The sequence below is a fragment of the Neofelis nebulosa genome, chromosome 1 (genome assembly GCF_028018385.1).
Source record: "Neofelis nebulosa isolate mNeoNeb1 chromosome 1, mNeoNeb1.pri, whole genome shotgun sequence".
Classification (NCBI taxonomy): domain Eukaryota; kingdom Metazoa; phylum Chordata; class Mammalia; order Carnivora; family Felidae; genus Neofelis; species Neofelis nebulosa.
In genome coordinates this window covers 685770-709071 of record NC_080782.1, presented here as the reverse complement: position 1 = coordinate 709071, position 23302 = coordinate 685770, and the positions used below count along the sequence as shown (strand labels likewise).

Genomic DNA, 23302 nt, shown 5'->3' with positions numbered 1-23302 from the left:
ACGTTCACGCGTCTTTGGGGAGAATACGCTGTGTGGCTGTTGGGTGTGTGTTCTAGCATCCACCGGTGAGGCCAATCTCGTTACACATGGGTGCAAAGTTCATTTGTCTGCACTGAGTTTTTGCCTTTGTCCACTCATTCCATCAGTTACTGAGAGGTATGTGCGAAAACCCCTTAGCGTGGACGTTCGTCCGTGTTTGCTTTCAGGGACAAGGGTGCCGGGACACATGTCCTCAGAAGGGCTTGTGGCAAGGCGTCTGGGTGGCTCAGTGGGTCGAGCGTCCGACTGCGGCTCAGGTCACGATCTCTCAGTTCATGCGCTTGAGCCTCGCATCAGGCTCTGCAGAGCCCGGAGCCTGCTTCGGATTCTGTGTCTCCCTCTCTCTCTGCCCCTCCCCCGCTCACACTCTGTGACTCTCTCTCTCTCAAAAATAAGGAACAAAAACTTCTAAAAATTTTTTAAAAAGAAGGGCTCATCAGTGGTGCGTTCACCCGGTGAGCCAGTGCGGGATCCTCTCTTCTTGCCTTCTCTGGTATTAAACGTGTATTTTCATTATTCCGTTTCTTCCAGCGGCTTCCTGCGACTCTCGTGGCTGTGCCTGGCTTGTTGGGGTGGGTGTTCACACGGTCACCTCTCACCTGTGGGGCCCGTGCTCCTGAGCAGTTGAATTCAGTAGACGGACTTCACGTCTCGTGCGTTTGCCGCCACGCCGTGTCGCCGTCACTGTGTGCGTCCTGACCACATCCCACCTCCTCCCCGGTTACTGCAAATCTCCGTGCTGCTGTCCAGAACCGCCTGCCTTCAGCTTGGGAGGAATTTTCTCGGGTGTTGTTTCCTGGGAATGTCATTGTCTTCCCTCGTTTTGCATGACTGTATTTGCTGGCGTGGACGGCGAGGTGGCCAGCTGTGGCCTCCGTCCCATGGTCTGTGGCGCCCACGAAAGCCGACGTGGCAGACGCTCTCTGGTTCTGCTTCTGTAGTGTGTGTGTCCTCCCTCCCGGGAGCAGGAAGTGGCAGCCACGCGGTCTTAGTCAACCTGCTTTCCATTTATTTTCTCTGCGCTCATTACACTTTGACATGTTTTCGGGCTGTGACGCTTGTCTCTGAGAGGACCTTGCTGGTCACCTTCGAGGTTTTGAGCTATAAGGCCCGAGCGACCTTGCTGTGCTCCAGGCGTGATCAAAGCTTTTTTTTTTTTTCTTAAATGTATTTTTGACTCATTGCCCCGAGAAAATAGAAATTAATGACTTGTGGCATTTACACAAAAAGTATTTCTCTGTAGTTGGCGGCGAGGCTTCGCACTTTCTCTGTCAGCTCTCGTGTGATTCAAGCCAAAACTTTAATGTTTGAACGAGGCACTTAAACCCAGAGATAGTTATCTCACTCAGAAACTGTGGCTCAAGCACACTGCCCCTTTTCTCCCCCTAACGGAATAGAAGAAAGTCCAGAAAAAGGTGAATTTGGGTTCAGGCTGCCAAGCAAAATTGGCAGTTTCGAGCTTGAGGCGACAGCTCAGCCGGTTGGAAACGGTCCAGCAGGCAGAGCGCGGCTGGGTCTCTGTGTGCCCTCGCCCCCGGCTGCCCCTCGGGGCCCACGGCCCCCAGACACGCACACGGGCCGCGCTGGTGAGGAGATCTCAGCCCGTGGCGGGGGGCCGGCGCTCCCCGTGTGTCCGGCCTGGTGGCCTTGCTGTGCGGCCGCCCCCGGGAGGTGCAGGGGGAGGGCTGGCGGGAGGCCTTATGCATTTCTCGGAGGGTCCTCCTGCCTGGATCCTCGGGTGTCTGTCTGCCTCCAGGGGCAGGGCGGCTGGCGCTGTTACCACCCAGACGTCCAGGACCCGGCCAGAGCCCGTCTCCCCTCCTCGGGGCTGGCGTCTGCGCAGGCCCCCAGCCCGCCCCCAGAGAGAGTCCAAAACCCTGCGCGGCTCCCCACCTTCCCGGGATGATAGGTGTGACCTTGAGAGAGGCCGTTGGTCACCTTATCAGTGCTGTGGATAATAATAGGATCGAAATCACCGCCCTGGGCGCCTGACTGTGACCTGCTTATCTCGGCCAGCAGCAGCTTGTTTAATTTAAATGATTGTGAAGTATTTTTGTCTCAGCAGGGCTGGCTCACGCTGCAAGCTAGAAGGTATGGGGAGCGTCCCCTTCCTGTGGGCCCAGGGAGACGCCTCCCGCCTCCTCCCAGAAGGCTGGCGCGGGCGCCCGATTCCTCACAAAAACAGGAACATAATCCCGATGCTTTTCTTTCTTACTTAGACACGTTGCCTGGAAATCGCCCCACCTCCATACAGGGGACGTCACTTAGCGAAACACATTATTTACAGTAGCCAAAAGGTGGAACCAGCCCCCGTGTCCGTCGACAGACGGATGGACACAAACGATGTGGTCCATCCGTGTAGTGGAACAGTGGTCAGCCTGGACACACGACGTGGCCCATCCGTACAGCGGAACAGTGGTCAGCCTTAAGTAAGAAGGATACCCTGCCACCTGCCACGGCATGGATGGACCTTGAGGACCTTGTGCTCCGTGGAATTGGCTGGTCACATGGGACGTATCACACGTGACTCCCCTGTGTAAATCATACGTAGAGTCAGAAAGGGGGACATGGCTTCCAGGGACTGGGGGCTTGGGGTCCGGGGTCAGTGTTTCATGGGGACAGAGCTTCAGTCCTGCAAGATGGAAAGAGTTCTGGGGGCGGATGATGGTGACGGTTGCACAACAATATGTTAAAAGGTAAACTGAGGCACCTTACAGGTTTTTTGTTTTTTTGTTTTTTTCCCCAGAGTTTATCTGGAGCTTCCCCATCAGGAGTGCGGGAGGGGTTTGTACGGGACACAAAGCCAGGAGGTGACCTGATGGGTCATAGGGCACGTGGCCAGCTTATTTGTGAGGCTGCCTGCCTGGCTGCCTGCCTGGCTGTTCTCAGGCCCCGTTCTCTGTTTGCGCATCAGAGCACCCATCCGGCGGCCTTCTTGTTTGACTGTGTTAACACTCGTGAGTGTACTTAAAGCCCCTGAACCACAGTTAAATATGGTTAAAACGGCCAATTTATTATTCTGTGATTTTGCCACAATTAAACAGAACCCATTTTTCAGAAAGGGGAAGAAAAGTCAAAATGCAGACGTTTTTGTCCAGATGTGAGGTTGGGTGAAGGAGGCAGGGAGGCCCATGTGGTGGCAGGATTCACGGCAGCCACGTCCACAGGGCCACATGCCCACACACGGTCACAGCGTGGCACTGGGTCGCTGTGACAGCCCCCAAGCTGGGGTCTTCACCCCCACTGACTACATTGTGTGAGACCCCGATGTTTGGCGGCTTTTCAAGCTGCCTCCCTCCCGAAAACAGTCACCCAGGCCCTAGCATGGTCCTGAGTGGGGGTCCCGTCCTCAGAGGGGATGCTGGTCTGGTCACGTGGACTCTAGGATGACCCAGTGACCAGCCCCACAGGACTTGGGGACAGCGCGGGTCACCGCAGGCTCCCATGAACAATAGCCACAGGCCGTGGTGGCCAGCCTTGGCCGTCCCCACGACGTCTCAGGACCCTCAGGAGGGGGTGAGCTTGCAGAGGCAGGGTGCCACCACCGTGGGCCTGGGGGTTCAGCTGCCGTGGGAAAGCAGTCTCCAAGACGGTGGCCCCTGTGCAGGGCCACCTGGGGTGACCTGGGCAGTTTGTCACTTTGGAGGGGTCACTCCTCCAAAGAAGGGACAGCAAATGAACAAGGGCTGGGGTGGGGGCGGCAGGGGTCTGGTTAGTGTTTGGCCGCTGGCCCGGGCAGGCCCCTACGGCCTCGCGGTGTCGAGGCCATACCCCGCCTCCCCAGGGACAAGGGTCCAGGGAGAGAACCTGGATGACCAGCCAAGACCCTTGAGCAGACGCTGGCCCTGGAGGAAGGCCGACGTCTTCTTGGACCTGGTGTGTTCTGTCCACCCACCTCCCTGCCTCTGCACCCCTGCACCTGCCCGTAGCCGGGGTCTCCTTCTCCCAAGTGCCTCCCTGCTCTCCCCCCCCCCCCCCCGCCCAACACCAGCACTGTGCACAGTCTACCTTCCTCCTTGAGGCCTGGAGACCTTGCCTCCTACACCAGATGGAGCCTGGGATGTGGGGACCCACTGGCCCCCACTTTATGTGTCCAGGGATGGCCGCGGTGCCTGGCACGGTGATGCTCGGTGACGGACTGTTGAACTCTTAGGGGAACTGGTCAGCAAAGGAGCTCACCTTCCTTGGGGGCCACGTGACCCCTACCGTTGCACAGCTTGTCCGGACACCACCGCCCGGTGTTCGGCGGGGGTGGGGGTGGGGCGGCGACCACAGGACGCTGGGCCAGAGTCCCTTTCCAGGCCAGGTGTGCACACAGCTGCCCTTTCCTGGGAGAGCCCGTGCCAGCTACTGAGGGTGGCCCGTGGCCCTGTGTCCAGGGCTCTGCCTTCAGGGCCTGGGCGCGGTGTGGGTGGGCAGTGGGCTCGGGTCCCTGGAAGGGCAGCTCCAGTCTCCACCCCCTGCCTGGGGTCTGTGGACTCTCGGAGCTGCCTGCTGTCCCAGCCCCCCGCTGTGCTGTGTGACGTCTGGCATCCACTCGGCCTCTCTGGGGCCCACAGAACGGGCATCATTGCCGTTCCTATAGATGGTTGTCTTCTTTCCCTGTGAGTAGTTGGCATAGCACAGATAAAGGCCTTGAGGTGCGCCCGCCAAGGGAGCTTTGGGACATTTCCTGCCCCAGGGCTTGGACTCATGAGACCCACGGGGCTGACAGACCACCCACCTGGGACCTCCCGCCGGGACAGGTGCACCAGACGGAGTTCTTTGTGATGTGATGGACAGTTCTCGCTGGCGCTCGCCCACAGAAGGACGTGGGAGACGCCGCCCCGGGTGGCCCAGTGCCAGGGACACAAGCGACTCAGGGCAGGGGGAGGTGCACCTGGGGCCTCGGGCTTGCTGCCCCCTCTCGTGCAGCTGAGTTCCGTCCCAGGGCATCGGGCTGAGTCCACCTCTGCGTCAGAGGCGGCTCTGAGCTACGCTTTCTCCCCCCAGTAAGGTCACACACGGGACCCACCGCTGAGCCCAGTGGTGTGCCCAGGGCCACCGTCCTGGTGCCTGGCCCTGCCTGCACGAGCTGTCACTGAGCTCTGCGCCAGCATGCATTTGCACAGCTCGGACCCTCCCGTCCATCTGCCTGTGGTGTTGCTGGGCTTGTGGCTCATCTCCAGCCTGGCTCGCAAGGACCGTGCCGCTCTGAGCATCCGAGTGTGTGTCTCTGTGGGGAGAGGGACCGGGGGCTCCTGGCCAGTGTGTGTGTGTGTGTGGGGGGGGTTCCGAAGTGGCCACACGCTTCCCATGCCCCGTGTGCAGCATAGGCGGCCCCCTGATGAGGTGCCGGTCTCTCCTTACTGATCCGTGGGGCTGTCCTCACAGACTCCGACACAGGCCTGGGCTGGCTGCGTGGACGACCGTGGTCCTGGCGCCCCGGGGGTCCACCTTTCACTCTGAAGGGAGCCCATCGACGAGCAGAAGTGCCTGATGGTAAGGGAGAAGAGTTAGGCAGCTTTTCTTTCCGGAACAGTGCCTTCGAGGCCGCAAGGGAATCCCATGGCCACCATTTTAACGTCAATCTGTTTCATGGCCCCTGACCATAGACTGTGCTCCTGCAAGCTTGGGGCCTCCTTGATGGTGTCACCTCACACCCAGGCCCAGCCTGGGGTGGGAGCCATAGGGGGTGTCCTGTGAGCCTGCCTGGGGAGCTCAATGGGGGCCTGGGGGTGGAACCTGGCCAGCACCATCAGCAAAAAGGTCCCAAGGTGACATCAGTAACACACACCACAACCTGGGAGTCCCATGTGATGGCTGTGAGGGGGACCAGTGGCTGGGAACAGCCTGCATGTGGACCTCAGGGGGACAACGGGGTATCTGGGCCTGAGGGGAGGTCAGGGGCCCCAAGGCCCAAAGCTGGATGCTCCTGTTTCCCCACCCCCCCACCCCCCGCCCCATCCCCTGGAACTCCCCTGGGGAAGTCCAGAGGCACAGGGCACACTCAACAGGCTCCAGAGAGGGATGGAACCTGCTGTGCCCAGACCACGGCTGGGGTCGGGACCGTGGGAGGCCCGGGAGCAGGCCCGGGGTGGGTAGGTGAGGTCCAGGCACAAGGCCCTGTTGCCCTGGCAGTTTCCACTGCCCCTCACTACCGCCCGTGACACCGGCTCCCGCGGGAGGGGCTGAGGCCAGGTTGCCGGCCTGCCTGGGCCCCAGGACACTGGTCTGGGTGAGCCGGGCAGGAACGGCCAGAGAGGTCACACTGAGGCTATGTGGCCTCCGACATTTCTGAAGGGGGTTTGATGGACCTGCGTTGCTGAGCAGGAATGCGTGCCTGTCCCGGTGTTTCCTCGGAGCTGAGGGCCCTCGGGGGTCTGGGCAGGCAGGAGGGCCCCGCCTGTGCTGGCGCAGGCCTGCCGGTGAGGGCGCCCCACGTTGGTCCCTGGGAGGGCTTTGGGGAGAAGGCAATCAGGGCCAGCATCTCATGTTCTCAGACCCCGAGGGTGTTGCAGTGAGCTTCTCGAGTTTCCACCAAGATTTATGTGAAAAGAAGTTACTTGTGGAACCAGAACAAGGTGTGACGACAAAGCGGTGTTTTGGCGTCTGAAGCTCTAAAGAAAGTGGGAGGCCTTCCTTTGTTCTTTGGTCACAGGTGTCCTGACCGAGGGGTGGGACGGGGGCACAGGAAACCTGTGCACGAGGACAGAGGACCGAGCCTGGGTGTGTCCACAGGGCAGGGGACGGTGGGGCCCCTGGGGGGTGCACTGGGGTGGAATCTTCTCGTTAAAGGGCTGTAAACCCCATTTAGTGCTCAAGTCCTATAGGCTTTCTACCTCCCACGCTCTTGCAATGTTACTTGCATCTCACAAAAACAAAATGAAGCCCCAGCAGGGTTTCCGGGGTGCTCTGGAGGTGGGGATACCACCTTCCTGGCTCCAGATTCCGACCTGCAGACGCTCCTTCGGCACCGCCTCCCACCGGGATCCGCCCGCAGGGTGGGGGCAGGGTGGGGCGGTACAGCCAGTCAGGTGGCAGTGGCCATCAGATTACCCTCCAGGGGGCATTGGAGGCTGTGGAGAGGACAGCGTTTTTAAGATACGGCCATTTGTCACTTAGAGCTACAAAATTATTTTGAAAGCTTTCCAAGCTACAGAAAAGTGCCACAGTCGTCAGAGTGCTCACACCCCCGACAAGCCCGTGAGTCCTCTCCCTCCGTGGGCCCTTCCACCTGGCGACTCCTACCTTCTTGTTCCCGTGTCCTCAGGTGACAGTGACGTGTTTGAGGAGTCAGGCCATTGTTTTGCAGAACTTGGAAAGCTTGCCCCTCCCTCCTTGAGAGGGACAGGTGTCCCCAGGGCAGGCCGCAGGGCTTCTGAGCAGGGAGCCGCCCAGAGGGGCCAGACTCAGGGTCACAGGGAGGAGCCTGGGGGAGTGAGCCTGGGGCGGAGGGGCCAGACACAGGGTCCAGGCTGCCACTGTGGCACTGTCTGGGAGTCCACTGTCCCTGACTGCTGCCCTCTTTCGGAGCCACAGCCTGAGGGCCAGACTTGGGGTCTGCGGGGCCCATCCTGGCTGTGGGTGGTCCCCTCAGACAGAATTCTCCCCGTCCCACCAGCCCCGAGGGTCCTGGTGCTACAGAGCGGTGAGGGCTCCAGAAGTGGCCTCTCCCCTCCAGGGCTTCTGTCCCCCCTCTGCCCTCACATCCCACCCTGCCAGGGACGGCTTGCCACACTTGTTCTGACCAAGTAACTTTGGCTTTAGGTAAAGGGGTCTCCCTCCCCTCCCCTGCTCCTGGAGCCTTTCTGGTCCTTTCTGCTCACCCCACTTCCTCCTTATTTCCCCTCCCCCTTGGCCCTCAGTCCCAGCAGCAGTGTGGGACATCTGCTCCCTTTTCCTCAGGACTGGCCCCAGGCCCCTGGGGTGTGCACCTGGGTGGGTGCCAGGCCCTCCCGGCCTCAAGGCGCTGACTTCCTGCCCGAGGTGGTCCCGGGCCTCCCAGAGCTGGCCTCTTCCCTGGACCCAGGGCAGCCGACGCCCCATCCCTCTCACACCCTCCTTGGTGGTTCCTGGACAGCGAGCTCCCGGGCCGCAAAGACGAGCTGAAATCTTGAGCCTGGAAAGTTGGAGGGTCAGCCACAGCCTCTGAAAAAGAAGGGAGGAGAGAGTCCTCTGCCAGTCCCCCAGCTCTCTGTGAGTGGCCCTTAACCTCTGGACCTCAGTTCCCTCACCTGTGAAGGTGTTGGCCCCACTAAAGAGCTCCTGTGGTCACCTGGCCCTGGCCGCAGACCACTAGGGTGGAAGGGGGCTGGCAGTCCCCTTGCCCTTGCAAGCTCCCCCCACCCCGGGACAATAACTTGAGTTTGGAGAGGCCTGGTCACTGACCTGCCCAGCACCCCCGGGCAAGGTGCCTCTGTTCCCGCACCCCTACCCTTCAGCCCCACACTAGTTTTGCTGAGCGATGCCTGCACCGTTCAATGAAGCTGGCCCTTCTCTGAGAAGGACACCTGGAACCCACCTATATTTTGGCTGGGTGGCCTTTTCCCCACCTTTCTGGCTGCTGCCCCGGGAAGGCAGCTGAGGCCACCCAATGCCTTCCACCTGACACTCAGACCTCTCTGGGGGACCCCTGTCTCTCCTTTGTGGGAGGCAGGGTGTGAGGACAGACAAGGTACAGTCCTGGTCCCCTGCTGGCCTAGGCCAGCTGCAGAAAGCTAGTGCTCACACTGGGTGGGGGGTGGGGCGAAGGGGACCCTCCCCAGAGCTGGGGGAGGGAGGGGAGTTGGGCCACCCTACTGTCTTGTTTTTTCTTTCATTGGAAATGGATTTTCTGAATTTGTTTTTATATTGTTCAGTTGTTGTTAATACGAAAAAAGGAAGAGAAAATGCAGAATTTTGTAATCCCCAGGACCTCCCAGCTGCCATTTTTTTAGGCCTATCGGAACATTCTCACACTTTTCAAACCTGATCAGACCACTCTGGTTATCCTGTTATGGTGTGTATGGTGAAATAGTAGACGTGTTTTGGGGTGGGTCACTGCACCAGATGCCATAACTCACTTTCCTTTTGGTGGACGTTCCCGTTCTCTACTTTTCCCGTGTCCTTTGTTAATGAGCGCACCAGGGGCTGGAAGATAGGGGGCCGGTGCTTCCCAGGGCTGTGCCTGGCCTTCCTTCCCTGGCTGCAGGGCCCAGATGAAGGAAAAGGAAGGCTCCCCAGGGTGGAGGCCGGGAAAAGCAAGGCCTGGGGTCCTCTGTGGGCCTGGACCTGTCTCAGAGCTTCGGTAACTTGTGTCTGGGTTCTGTCCGTCGAGGACTGAGCCCCAACAGCAGCCTCTGCCCCCCACCCTATGCCAGGCATGGCTCCTTAAGGTTGTGGGTGCTCCTGAGCCAGGCAAGGAGGAGGGAAGGGGGAGACCAGATCCGCACACGGTGTGGTGAGCGGGTGGGGGGTAATGCTCTGTCCTCGAGGGGGCCAGACTGCGTGTGGGAGGACCTTGCGGGCGGAGGCCTCCAGGGAACTCGGCGGCTTGGAGGCTAGAGCGGGCAAGGGCCCCCTCCGGGCAGGGTGACCGTGCAGGAGCGGATTGTCACCCGCTGGGGGAGGCGCGACCCCGGGGGCGCGGGCCGTCCCCGAGCGCAGGCTGGGGGAGGGGACCTCTGCGGAAGGCGCCCCGCCCCGCTCCGCCCCGCCCCGCTGCGCGGAAAACTTTTCCGGAGGCCTAGGGGGACGGCAGGTGAGGTCACGTGGCCAGGGGGCGGGGCGAGCCGGGCCAGGGGGCGGGGGCGGCCGGCGCGGACCCCGCCCCTGCTCCCAAGTCCCGCGGCGCGTCGGCGGAGCGCGGGCCGGAGCGCGGGCCCGAGCCGGAGTCGGAGCGCCATGCCCACCAACTTCACCGTGGTGCCCGTGGAGGCGCGGGCGGACGGCTGCCAGGACGCGGCGGCCCAGGGGACCGAGGGGACCGAGGCGCCGGGGCCCCCCGAGGGCGAGCCCGACTGCCAGAGCCCGGGTGAGCGCGGCCGCACCTGCCCGCGGGACAAAGGCGGAGCCGGGCTGCGCGGGGCCCGGGGGCGGCCGGGAGGAGAGGCAGCCCCGGAGGGGGCGGAGGGCGAGCCGGGAGGGGCCGGGAGCGGGGACGCGGGGAGGCCGGCCTCCTCGAGGAAGGGGTGCGGGGCTGCCTTCCACCCACTCTCCCCAACTCCTTCCCTCGGAGGCTCCCCTTCCCCACGGTCCCTCTCTCCCCCTGGTCTCACCTCTCACGAACCCCCCCTTACCCCCCCCCCCCGTCCCCGCACCCCCCCTGCCTGCAGAGCCCCCTCGCCAAGCCTGTCCCCGGGGCTCAGGGCCCCTGCTGCGCCTATGCTCCCAGGGACTGTGGGCTCCACTTTGCTGCCCCCTGCGTGTCCCAGCCCCACGGGGACACAGGAAGCACCTTCTTTCTCGCACTCTCGGTGGGACGGGAGGAGGTGTGGGACGCCCAGTGTAGCTATGGAAACGGGGAGGGGCCTCGCCCTGCCTGAGAACCCCCCAGCCCCCGGTCCCGCAGTCCCGGTAGGGCCGCGGGGTTGGGGCCGCCCCAGTGCCTTCCTGCTTCCTTTCTGTTGCCTTTGCTCTGCCCTTGCGCGCTGGGGCAAAGGGCTCCGGCCAGATAAGCCCCGGCTGGGAGCCCAGCTTTGGGCGCCGCCTCGCCTGGCCGCCGACAAACCCGCTCTCTGGGGTCGTCGGCAGGAAGGTCGGCAGGTTCCCACGGGCTGGGGGAGGGGCCGCCCATCCTGCAGAGCCTGGCGCTGGCCGGCGAGGGTCCTCCTCACCCTCTTTGTTTCCGGAATCAGGAGACGTCTAGCGCTTTCACTTTCTCTGGGGGGGGGGGGGGGATCCCGGGGATCCCGGATCCCCCAGGCCTGCTCCCTCTGTCCTGCAGTCTTCAGACCCCGGGTTCTCTGTGGCTGATGAACGGGTCACCCTCAGTCGCTGCCCTCTAGAATTGGGGGTCGTCAGAGGACAGCCCACAGCCCCAGGTCTCACTCCTCTGCGGTTGGGCAGAGGCTCCCTGCTCCAGGGGTTAAGGAAAGAGGGCCTCAGACCGCTGGGGGCCGTCTACCCTGGCTGGTTAGGTCAGGCACCTCCTGAGAGCAACCAGTGTCAGGTGCCCCGGGGAAGGCGCTGTCCTCATTGGGCTGTTCCTCCGTGTCCTTGTCTGCCTGCGGGGGTCTGGGGCTGGTCACTGCCCCTGCCTGGCTCGAGGGCTTGAAAGCGGGTGGCCTGTGAAGGCAGTCTGGGTGCCCGGCCCTCCGTGGTTCTGAGGGTGCTCCTGCATGGTCTTCCTGGGTGCGCTGTGTTACAGCGGCCACATCAAGTGCATCGTGTTCCCAGAGGAGCCTCTCCTGCCTCGCCTGGGTGTCCCGCTTCCCGTCAGCCGGCCCCTTCTCCGGCGATTGCAGTCCTATCTTTCCAGACTTGGAGTGCATCTTGTTTTGAAGTTGGGGTGATTTTCTTCCTGCCCATTTCCTCCTGTCCGAGGGCCCGAGGGCTGGGCGCTGCCGCTGCCTGGAGAGCTGGGCCTCTTGCCCAGCTGGGCTGGTGGGGGGCCGGGGTCCGAGCCCCCCGCCCACTGTCTCATCCTCTGACCCCTTCAGTTCTGTCCCTGGCTCCTCAGGAACCTCACTGCCTGTGGGAGCTGAGTGTCGGGAGCTCAGGCAGATGCCAGGCGTGGGCCGCGAGCTTGCCTGGTGACGAAGCCTCAGTCCCCGGGCCGTGCTCTCGCTCAGCTGAGCCAGCACAGAAGTCAGCTGGGTCTTTGAGTTGTGTGTTCTCCGTTCTTCATCTTCCCTCAGGAAGAGACAGGGTGGAGCCCCCTGCGTGGTCACCGTGCTCACCGTACTCGGGGAGGGGGCTCTGCTAGGCTGGACTCTGATGTTGCACGTGAGCTTTCAGAGCCCATTTGGTGCTCAGGGTGCCGTGTGACTGGCACTGTGTCGTGTGGCCAGCGTGACGGTCACTCTAGTGGAGGAAAAGTCCTTTACGAGCTGGGAAGGCCCGGCAGGAGCCTCTCCTGAAGGCTGAGATCCCCGCCAGTGGCCAAGCCTGGCTCCATCACAGGACCGCTGGTGCTTCTGACTGGCCGATCCCCTGGGGAATCTCCTGGCTTTCTGGGTGGGCCTCCCGGTGGTGGTGGCGAAGCAACACTGAGGGGACCCTTCTGGGGTGTTTTTGGAAGCCCGGAGCTGTCTGGAAATAGGAGGCTTGAGACCCCAGCTGGGGGTCAGGGGCCAGGGTGTGCTGAGAGTGGGTGGGAGTCAGGGAGGAGTACTGCTCCGCTCATAGGCCCACCTGGCCTGGCAGAGCTCGGCGGGACTGTCGGGTGCTCCCTGCGTCAGCCGCGGTCCTGAGCTGGACGGAGCCTTTACGCCATCGGCCTGCCGCAGCTCCACGCACACCAGGCAGATGCGTCGTGAAGCTGGGGCCTATCTTGTGGCCGTGGAGGCCCCCACTGCTGCCGGCCTTCAGCACGGAGGCTGGAGGACGCCAGCACTGACCTTAGCTGCCCGGCTGGTGGGCCTGTGGCTGGTGCTTTAGAGCCAGGAAGACATGGCCTTTCACCCGGGTGGTGCTTAATGCAGGCCTGGGCAGGGGGAGGCCAGGGTCAGCACCGCCTTCTGCCGGGAACCCTCCTTGCCTCCCTACCTGCTTCCGGGGGAGGTAGGGGCGTGTTCTGGATGACAGCTTTGTCTTGCCTGGGGGGCGGGGCTGGGGAGCCGTGCCTTCTTGAGGACCTTTAATGTCCTGCATTTTCTCGTGATTGGAGATCGCAGGCCGAAAGGATGGGTTAGTTCCGTCCTTTGGTGTTGTGTTTCTTGGTGGAAGTATCTTCCGGGAGGGAGGTGGTGGGGAGTGCGGATGCTTCTTTCCTGACTTCCAAGTGTGGGGTTTTTAGGGACTTCTGGGAACCTTCCTGAGTGTTGGGCCTGGGTGGAGCCCCCTCCAGGCCCTGTGGGGGCTCTGGAGCTGGCAGGTGTGCAAGTGAGGCATGGCCGCAGGCCCTGGGCCCCCACGGAGGTCGGTGGGCTCAGCTCTTGGAGGGTGGACCCGGCCGGTAGCCCTATGTCCCCGTCCCTGGCTGAGACTCCTGTTCCTCACTCCCCAGGCTCTGACCCCAGCCTCGTCCTCACCCCGTCACTGTTCCCCTTTTTGGATTCTTGTCTGTGACTTCTGCTCTGCAGCTCAGCTCCTGGGGGCACCCAAGGGTCTCCTCCCGGCCCTCTGAAGGGGGGGGCTCTGCTTCCCTGGGCGCGGCAGCCAGGGCAGCGGGCAGCACTCCGAAGCCACGGCCCTGGACCTCAGGCGACTTCTCTCTCGGCGCCGCGGATGGCTGCTGCCCGGGGTGGGGGGTCGCCGCTGCCGGAGTGGTCAAGCTCTCCTGGGGTGGGGGCAAGGGTTCAGTGAGCTGTGTGGTTCTGGAGAGCGGCCAGGACGGCGGCTTCCGGGTTCGGTTCTGCTGGGCGAGGACACGGGGTTTCAGGAAGGGAGGGAGGCGGCCCGCTGTCCCGTTGGCAGAGAGTCCGTGGCTGGCGCAAGCTCCCAGCACCGTCTTGGAAACGGCTATCAGCGGTCATTGTGTCTCATTGTGTCGTTTAGGGAGACGTCGTGATACTAGACGGCGGGTGGGGGAGGGGGGTACCACACGTGCGTGCGTGCCCAGACTCGGTTTCCGGTGGGGAAGCGGCAAGGTGGAAGGAAGCACGCGTGGGGCGTGTTCCCACGTCTCTGTGCGCCTGTTGGGCTCCCAGACGGTCTTCCTGGGGGAGGCCCTTGGCTCGACTAGGTCCCCTGCTGGGCTCGTGTGTGCGCGCACATGGGCTGTGTATCCGTGTGCATGTGTGTGCACGCATGTGGACTGTGTGTGCACGCACGGGGAGGCAGGCACAGGGGCTTGGTGGTCACGTGGTGTTGGGGTGTCAGGGCATCTGTTCTTGCCCTCTCAGCCCAGTGACGTGGCTGGAGGTGTCATTCAGGGGATGTCTGTTGCCACCCGGGCTGAGGAAGTGGTGGTGAGACACGTCTGTGCCTCTGATGTGAGATCTGTTCCCATGACCATTATGAGGAAACTTGCCACATAGATCCCTGAGTGTGTTGTTCTAGAAAGTTCCCTAGACATTCTCAGTGTGATGCTGCTATGCTGGGATGGGTATCTGAGCTGTGGACACCATTGGCCGTGGTAGCTGCTTGTGGGGGGTGGCTGCCGTGAGTTTGGCACAAGGGGCGCCTGTGAGGGTCTGCCTCTCGTGGCCTCTCCCCGAGGGGCTGCGCAGTTACAGGGCCCGCAGGGCAGTTCTGTGAAGACTGGAGCATCCACCACGGCTGGTGTCCATTGTGGCCTTGGGTGTGTCAGTGTTCGGATCGGCGTGTGTCCTGCTCCTGGGGACATGGAGGCTGTGGGGCCAGCACATGATTTGAGGTACATTGGGGACAGTGGAGTGCCCTGTGGTGCTGGGTGTCAGCATGGCCTCGTGGAAGGGGACGCTTGGGTGCCGGGATGGTGGTGCCAGGGGGAGAGTGGCCAGGGGGCAGGCTAGGCCTCTCCATGCGGAGACCGGCCTGTTCTGGTTCTGATGTCCCTGGCTGTGTGGCTGTCCTGACTGGGGGGGCATCTCTGAGCTGTAGCCTCCCCGTGGGGGTGGGGGAGTCCTGGTGAACCCCCGACCCAGTCACCGTTCGCAAGGTGGGCTGTGGCTGACCCCACAGACGGACCCTCTGCTCACTTGGCCTTCCCTGGTGACGCGGGCACTTGGGTCTGTGGCTGTGCCCGTATCCGTGTGCTGGACCAGCAGGGGTCAGGCTGTCTGTGGGTGATCGGTGGCCCCCCTGGAATGCCGCCCTCCCCCCGGGTGTGTGTGAAAAGCAGTGGCCTCTGGGGTGAGCCTGGCCCCAGACAGGGAGGCGCGATGAGTCAGAGTTTGAAGCCACGGGACACTGAGATGACCCAGGGGAATTCCGTGGATGGGCCGGCCGGCGTGGAGCCTCGCTGCCCAGTGCAGGGGGTGGTGGCTGGGGGGGCGTGGGGTATGTGGGCTCTGCACAGACTGAGAGGTCGGCCTCTCGTGCCTGTGAGCAGGAAGGAGCCGACTCTGGCGGCTGCGGGGCTTGGATGTGGAGAGGCTGCTGTGCTGGCCGTCCTTGGACACCGTCACCTGCCTCTCTCTGCTGGGGGTGCTCCGTGGGGCCTGTGCGTTGTTGGTGTTGTGGGCACAGTCGGAGATTGTGGGGCCCCCTACTCACCTTGCTGAGGGGCTGGGGGCCACGGGGCATTGCCCACCCTCAGAGGTTAAGGCTCAAGTGAGTTTCGGGGTATTTCTTTCAAGGAAATGGCCTCAAGTGTTCCCTGCTTACCCTGTGTCCCTGGGGGGTGTGGATGGAGTTCTCGGGGCGTTAGGTGCCCCACAGGGGCGGCCGGAGTGGGCCCGAGGTTCTCGTGCTCGGTGGGATCCTGCGGGTGAGTGGCGGGGGGGACTGCCCACCGCAGAACCCTCTGTCAGGGCGCATGACTGGGTGACTCCCGGGCGGGCCCGGGCTCCTGCGTCGGAGGACCGGTGACCTTGGGCCAGGGACACCTTCCCAGGGCTGCTGTCTGTGGGGGCCGCCGCAGAAGGCCGTTCCTCATCCCTGCACAGCTGGGGCAGCTGGCGTTCGGTTGATTGTGATTGTGGGGACCCTGGCCCGGGGTCTGCCGCTGTCACCCACAGTGGGGTGTGCGTTTTGCGAGCCGGGTCCGGCGCTGCAGCCGTGAGCCCGCAGGGCAGAGCTTGTTGTTAGGTGTTACCACCGCCCAAGGGCAGGCGCGCTGGCCGAGCGCCCCCTGCGGTGTGTCGCCATAGCCAACAGCTGTGCCGGGCAGGCGGGCGTCTCCAGCTCTGCCCTCGGGGGCCAGAGGAAGGCCCGCTGCCGGGGGGGGGGGGGGGGGGGGGGGGGGGGGGGGGGGGGGGGGGGCCTTGGACGAGGACCCAGCAGGCCTGCGGGGTTGTGGCACCTGGGAACACGTGAGCCGGTCTCCCCGGCGGTGGGAGTTTGGGCCTTGGTGGTCGGGGCAGCTAGGTGTGGGCACCTGCTGGGGACAGACCCGCGCAGGCCTGGGCTCCCTTCTGGGGGGCTCTAGGGCAGTGCTGTTGGCGGAGACAGCACAGAGGCTTAACGTCTCTCCTTTTGTGAAAAGGAGGGAAACTCCCTGTTCAGAGCAGAGGCCTGGTTTGTGCAGATAAGCTCAGCAGCTCCAGCAGGACTTAGGGCCGGACAAAGTGAGGTGCCCCGGCCAGCTGTGCTGTTTGCACCCCGGCTCCCTTGTCCGTGGCTGTTGGCATCATGTGGGTCCTCGAACCTCTTGCCAGGAGCCCCGGTGAGCAGGCCTCAACCAGGTGTCCCAGGGTGAGTGGCTCCCGTGTCCTGGGGGGAGGTGGACAGGGTGAGTGGGCCCGACCAGGTGACCCCTGTGTCCTGGGGGTTCACAGGGCGAGTGGGCCTGACCAGGCATCCCAGGGGGGTGGACAGGGTGAGTGGGCCCGACCAGGTGACCCCCGTGTCCTGGGGGTTCACGGGGCAAGTGGGCCTGACCAGGTGTCTCGGGGGGTGGACAGGGTGAGTGGGCCCGACCAGGTGGCTCCCATGTCCTCGGGGGAGGTGGACAGGGTGAGTGGGCCCCACCAGGTGGCCCCCGTGTCCCAGGGTGGGGGCGGTGGTCCGCCAGGCTGCTTCTCTGGTGGAGGGCTGAGGTGTCAGTGCAAGTCTTGGCCGGGTCTCCCGCTCCTGTGTCTCTGGCCCTGTTGTGCCTTGGGCGGGTTTCCTGTCTTGCGGTTTCTTCTGGAGGAGCAGGTGGGGGAGGAGGCGGAGGTGCCGCCCTGAGTCCTGTGTGGTCTGGGGTGGTATGGGGGCGGCCGCAGAATCTCCTGCGTCCCTGGGCCGTGTGCGTGGCTCCACGCCGGGGTGGGGGGGGAGCTTGCCGACACCTCGGCAGAGAGGGAGCGGCTACCGGGACTCAGTGCCGGGCCGCTGGACCCATGTCCGTTCGGGGAGTGGGGGGACGCGTGCAGGTGGCGTGAGCGGTGGCTTCCTGCAGGGTGCTGGCCGCAGCCACCCCTGCGTCCCCATCTGTGCTGGCCTCTGCTCCCAGAGTGCCGCGGGGCCCGCAGGAGAGCATCTCGTGCCTCAGTTTCCCTGCCCAGGAGCCGGCCTGTCGCAGGGGTGGCCGTGATCTCTCGCCTCTGTCGTCGGCCGGTTCCCAGGGAGGCTCCGCAGTCACTGGGGAGGGATCGAGTTGGGCCGAAACCAGAGGAGTGGCCGCGGGTCAGTCTTGGGTTTCCTCCTCCCTGAGCCGCAGGGTCTCCGTCACCGCCAGACGGGAGCCTGTGTCCGTAACAGGAGCCGCCCCAGGAGGCGGCTGAGGGCCCGGTGCCCCTGGCGGAATCTCCCCACCCCCTCCTTGGGCCTGGTCGCCAACTGCAGATCCTGATGTGGAGGAGGTCGCGGGAGAGGGCAGACCAGAGTGGGCAAACGGCCAAGTGACCGATGGGAGTGGGGGTCCGTCATTCCTTGTGCGGGGTGGGGGGGGGGCATGCCCCTTCAGGAAAGGCCGTGAGGCCGTCAGAGGTGTGGTCCCCAGAGACGTGTGGGAGTGCGTGTTCCCCGGGCACGTCTGTGCCGTTCGTCTGTCAGTGCGTGTGATCGCGCACGTGTGTGGTCTGTATCTGTGCACACGAGTGTGCCCGCGTGCCGTGCCTGTGCCAGCGCCTATGACTGTGCACACGGGTGGTCTGTGTGTCCTGGAATTTTCCGGGCACTCCTCCCGCTTTGCAGTTTTTCTTCATTGGCGCCTCCTGGTAGCCGAGTGTCCCCTGGGATGTTCCCTCTTTTGGGGCCATGAGTGTGGGATCTGAAGAAAACGTCCCGGAGGCGGAGTCTTCGCCTGGTCTCTCGGGTGGCAGCAGCGAGTTGCTGTGGTGGCCGGGGTCGGGCTGGGAGGGGGCTGCACTCCTCCAGCGTCTGAAGCCGACCGTCTCCCAGAGGTCCCGGAGGTGGTTCCCCAGGGAGCCTCCCCCCTTTTGGAACCGTGGGCAAGCGGGAGATGGGGGGAGCCTGGGGGGCTTTGTCCCCGAGGCCACACTGCCCCTCCGACCATGAGGCTGCTCACGGGGGTCAGCTGCTTTTGGGTCACACCTGGTGTCCCATGGGTGCTGGGGTCAGGATGCATCTGATGCTTTGGAAGTGAGGGCTCCGTCCTTGCCGGGAGGCCTCTGGGAGCCATAGGCAGGCCCCCCTGCCACTCCTCTGTGGTGCCGGGCTCCACGAGGCCAGCCAGATGCACACGGAGGTCAGTCATGTGGTGGACCCGGCGTTAGGCGGATCGTGCCTCCATCCTGTGTCAGGGACCCCAGACTGGAGCAGAAGTGTGACACTGGTCTTAAATAAAGGGATTTGTTTTTGGTGGGCGCACCGGGCGCGGGGTGAAGGAAACAGGTGAAACGTACAGACGTGAGCTAGTCCGTGTGGAACTCGGGGAGCAGTGTCTCAGGCCTCCGTCCCTCCCCCGCGACCCCAGCGGTGGCCCTGCAGGCCCGGGTGGGCGGGCTCAGCGGACACCTGAGGAGGCCCTTGGCTGGGCGGGGGGCCGGGCGGGCAGGAAGGGCGTCCGCTTTCCCGTCGGCTTCCCTGTGGGGCACGTGCGTCCCTGAGACGGCCCTTCCTTCCGCTTTCCCGGGGACCTGGGGCGGGAAAGGCTGGAGCGTGGTCCCGGGATAGGATGCCGTGCATGGTGCTAGCAGGCGTCTGGGGCGGCGGGCGTGGGGGTAGTTGTCACGGTTCTTGCCCTCATTCTATTTCCTCTGGTTTCGACACGGACAGTGTTTCTGTTTTAGCCAGAAATGTGCCGTGAAAACCACGGGGACTTGACCTGAGCCTGGCAGTGTTTGCTGGCTGGACACAGAACTCACCGTCCGGCCCAGGAGGAGCCTGCTGGCCTGGGTTCCGGAATCCAGGTTGCAGCACTGGTCCTGGATGTGGTGTGTGGAGGGCAGGGGGCAAGGCCCAGGGGTCAGGAATCCGCTGTTAGGGGCCGTGGAGCCGAGAAACACCTCATTCCGGCCGTAACGGGGTTTCAGAGAGGTCCTGGCCACGGGCCGTGCTCCGAGGTCTGGCACCGGATGCACCAGGGGGCCACTGGGGGGGACTCCATCCTGCTGGAGGTGCCCTGCATGTCTGGGGTCCAGCACAAGCGGAGCAGAGCCTGCATTTGGGGGCAGGAGGGGGGTGGCCGCCGACCCTCCCAAGTCAGTCTGTGCCCCTTTCTCGGGAGCGGTTCAGGGAGAGACACTGGTAAATCCTAGATGCAAACCTGGAGGCCGAGGGAGGTGGGGAGTGATGTGAGGCTCACTCAGGAGGAGGAGACCAAGCCAGGGGACGGCGGCTGATGGACGCTGTAACCCGAGGAGGGACAGGGACGGGGGGGGGGGGGGGCTTCTGGCCCTCGGGGCTGCAGGAGGACACTGTTGTCAGCAGCAACTGGGGCTCTGGGCTCCAGTTGGTAGCAGACCACCGGGGTCTGGGCTCTGGACTCCTGGTCGGTGGCTGGCCTCCCTGCCTCCTTGAGCCCCTGCCTCCCTGTCCCGGGGCATCCCTGCCCTGCCTGCTGCATTTGCACACACTTCTCTCAGGGACAAGGGAGCCAGGGCTGTGCAGCGCGCCTGGAGTCTGGAGAGTAACCAGATTCAGGCTTGGGGGAGGGAGGCGCTGTCTGCCAGGATGACCTTGCCCTTGTCACATCCGATCTTCCCTGACCAGGGGTTGAGATTGCATTTAGCGGAGTCAGAACTGGTGTGTGTCGGGGGCGGGGGGGGGGGGGGGGATGGCGGGTGGGGAGTTGCCTCCAGGACTGCGGGGCGAGCTCTGTACCCTAACGGGGGCCTCAGGAGGACGAGGCAGAGTCCCTGTCTGGATGTGTGTCCAGCACTGCGGGGGCAGGGGGCAGCTTTCACAGAAAAGCTGAACATTTTGTGTTAAGAACACAATTGTGTTGTGTTGTGAACAAAGCGTGTTGAACGTTTTGTGTTAAGATCACGGGGTGAGGTGTGGCTTCATCTGAAGTAGCCCGCACAGGAGGGGACGAGGACAGCGCTGCTGGCCAGGACCTCGCACCCCACGCCCACCTGTGCTCCTTCCAGGTTCCAGTTACTTCCTGAGACTTTGGGCCCCAGACCGGCAGACGCCAGCCGTCCGGTCCGCTCCTGGGCGAGCGCGTCCGTGGTCTCTGGGTCCCGGGCCAGGGTTGGGCCTGCTCACCAGTCGTGTGTCCCATGGAGCAGGTGCAGGTGTTTGCGGTCGCTGAGGCTGTCAGGCTGCAGAGAGCAGTGATCCCCGAAGCGCTGGTTTCCGCAGATGTCTCTGGGCTGGCAGGCCAGGTGGGGGGCTTTGACCAGGCTGATCCTATGTGCCGTGAGGTGGGGCAGGGGCAGGGACTGCTGGGCAAGCTGGGAGCGGGTCAGGGTGGGTGGGAGGCAGGACGGCCACCTCCCTGCTTGGCGGCCTCCCTGAGGATCACACACGGCTGTGTGTTGAGAGCCCCGTGCTGGGCTCTCTGCAGCCTGTGGCCTGGCCACCTGCTTTTGTCAGTCAAGTTTTATTGGCACGTGGCCCTGCTGCTTGTTCACACCTTGTCTTTGGTGCACCAGGTGCTTGTGATGGCACTGTGGCCTTTTACAGAGGAAGCTTGCTGGACTTGTGCTCTAGGACCTTTCCCCCGTTGCTGTCTGTCCTGGCATCAGCACGCTGGAAGGATCTGGGTCAGGAGGCTCGTAGAATGCCACAGAATTTATGCGTGGCCATTTGCTTGGGGTGGTTTTCAGGAGAAACGCTTTGAGGCAGGAATGCCATGGGGCGTCCTGTCACCGTGTGGCTCGCGTGGCCCCACACGACCCTGGTACTGGGCACCTCCCCTTTGTACTGACGATACAGGGACCTGCTCCTCTGTCTTTCACCCAGGGGGTTCAGGGTCTCAGATTTTTGCCTGAATTTCTTCACACACTGGTTACGAGTGGTGGTCTGAGGCCTGTGTGCCGGCATGTGTGAATGGTGCCTGCCCGTATGTGTGTCTTCCGGGCCTCAATTCTGAAATTTTCAGTCTGTCGTTTCTTCGAGATAAAACTTGCTTCTTTATGTACGAGTGAGCCCTACACCGTGGGAGTTTCTCTGGCTTTGCTTTTTAACATTTGTTTGTTTTTGAGAGCACACGCGAGCATGTGGGGGAGGGGCAGAGAGAGAGGGGGACCCAGAATCCGAAGCAGGCTCCGGGCTCCGAGCTGTGGGCACAGAGCCCGATGTGGGGCTCGAACTCACGGACCGTGAGATCATGACCTGAGTCGAAGTCAGATGTTCAACCGACTGAGCCACCCAGGCGCCCTGCTTGATATATTTTTTTAAAAGCTCTCACTGTAGAGTTTGTAGAAGCTGTGAGGCCGTGGAGAGTCTCTGGGGACCCGTTTCTGCCCCCTCTGCTGCTCTGTCTTCTGAGCCGCTGTGGGAGACGCCTCTCCTGGTAACAGGCACTTTCTCCCTGTTGTGGCTCTTCCTCTGGCTTCACCAGTCGGCCCGGCAGTGTCCTTTATCAGAGGACGTGGGCCACGTGCTGCTCTCCACTGCCCCGTCTCTGTGCTGTCCCTGTTTCCGGAACATTCCACGCCTGTCTTTGCCCTCTGTGGTGTTGCCTCCCTGAGGGGCCGCTTCTGTGCTTGTCTGGCGTTGTCTCAGGCTTTCCGGTGAAGTCACCAGTCACGAGTGTTCTCCCTGGGTGTCTGCTGGCTTGTGACCCTGGTGTTAACCTTGACCTTGGTTAGGTCAGCGGGTCGGCTTCTCCCCCAGGGCGTGCTTGCCTTGTGATGTGGAGCAGGTCTGGCGCAAGCCGCCACTGCAGCCATCGTTCCCGCGGGGGCTTTTCCGTCCCCATCCCTCCCTGTGGCTTAGCGGGCGATGCAGCCTGGCAGGTGCTTGTGCCGTCCCCCGTTGTTCACCCGCGTGTGGACTTGGTACGTGTGCTGTGACCTTGGACACAGATTGTTTTGGGGGTGGCCAGCGGGAGCCCCGTGCTGGTACTCTGTCCCTTCGATGATGTGCTGGGGTGTCCTCGGCCGACAGGGGGGACAGGCAGGTGGAACGGTCACAGGTGAAGAGCCCGCGCCCCGCACACCTGCCCCAGCGGCCTGGGTGTGTGCCGTGCGCTCACAGACACACAGGCCGGGTCTGGAAGCGCTCACCCAGGTCTCTGGGAAGGGGACCCCGCTGAGGCTTTGGTCTCCTTAGTTCTCCGGGGTCTGTAGTGCAGGACTCCGTCTGCGCTCAGGGCACTCGGGCCGCTTCTTTGCGCCCCGCTGGGGTGAGTGTGGAGAACGGCATTCGGTGGAATACGGTCGTTTGTGTTCCGTGTACTGTTTTGTCCATCTTTGTTTCTGCTTTTTCTTTCTCTAAGTGTGAAACACGGGTGTGGTTTCAGAGGCCACGCGAGGAGGCGCCGGCTGGTGAGAGCACAGGGTTAAGGTCCGGAAGAAGCTGTGGGGTGCAGACCACGGACCGGCTGGGGCGAATGGTGGGTTGTGGAGGTGGGAGGGGCGGGGAGCCCTCGGGGTCTGCCTGGGCTGAGGGATTCTCTGCTGTGCCCAGTGTGGTGGCCCACCATCGCTGCCCCTCGTCACTTTGAGCCGCCACGGGGACAGACTGGTGGACACCTCCCACCCCTGAGTGTCTGGGGAGGATGGTGACCCTCCTGTCCTTTGGGGATTCTGTCAGAAAGTTGGACCGCGGTGGGGGTCACCCCACAGGGCCTGCTGTGAGTCTCACCCGGTGCCCTGGGGTCTGAGAAAGCTGGTTTTGGAGACTTTCCTGGGGTCCTTGCTCTGGGGAGCCTCCCTGCGTGGCGGGTCGTAGGTCAGGACACCAGATGGTGTGGCAGGAGGCGTGCGGCCTGCTTGGGGCTTGGGGCTTATTCCTGAGCAGAAGGCTGCCCCAGAGTCCTCTCCCCGGACCCCGGCAGGTAGTGCCACCACTGCCTGGCATCCCAGCACCCGCGGGTGAGCGCCACGTGCCCTTTCGGGGGCTAAAACCGTGTGGTAGACACATTCTGTTCTGTGCTTCTCTCCTGACGTCCGTGGGTGCTGTTCTGTGTGCCCAGGATCTTAAACTTGGGCAGACCTTCATCGTGGGCTGAGCTGTCTTGAAAACCACGTGCCCGCCGATGGGCTATGCGGTCGCC

General features: G+C 63.2%; 1 protein-coding gene across 5 annotated transcripts in view; it reads left to right on the top strand.

Moving 5' to 3' along the window:
• Positions 1-23302, top strand: part of SLC12A7 (solute carrier family 12 member 7) — a 65229-nt gene that overhangs the window by 18237 nt on the left and 23690 nt on the right. The window contains exon 1 of one of the 5 annotated variants that reach the window (XM_058710758.1): positions 9817-10033. The exons of 2 other annotated variants lie outside the window; for them this stretch is intronic. In XM_058710758.1, the coding sequence (XP_058566741.1) occupies positions 9904-10033 (130 nt within the window). In that variant the 5' untranslated portion in view covers positions 9817-9903. Of the gene's footprint in view, positions 1-9816; positions 10034-14275; positions 14480-23302 lie in introns of those variants that run through there. 2 more of the 5 variants (XM_058710833.1, XM_058710902.1) reach the window with 2 other exon arrangements.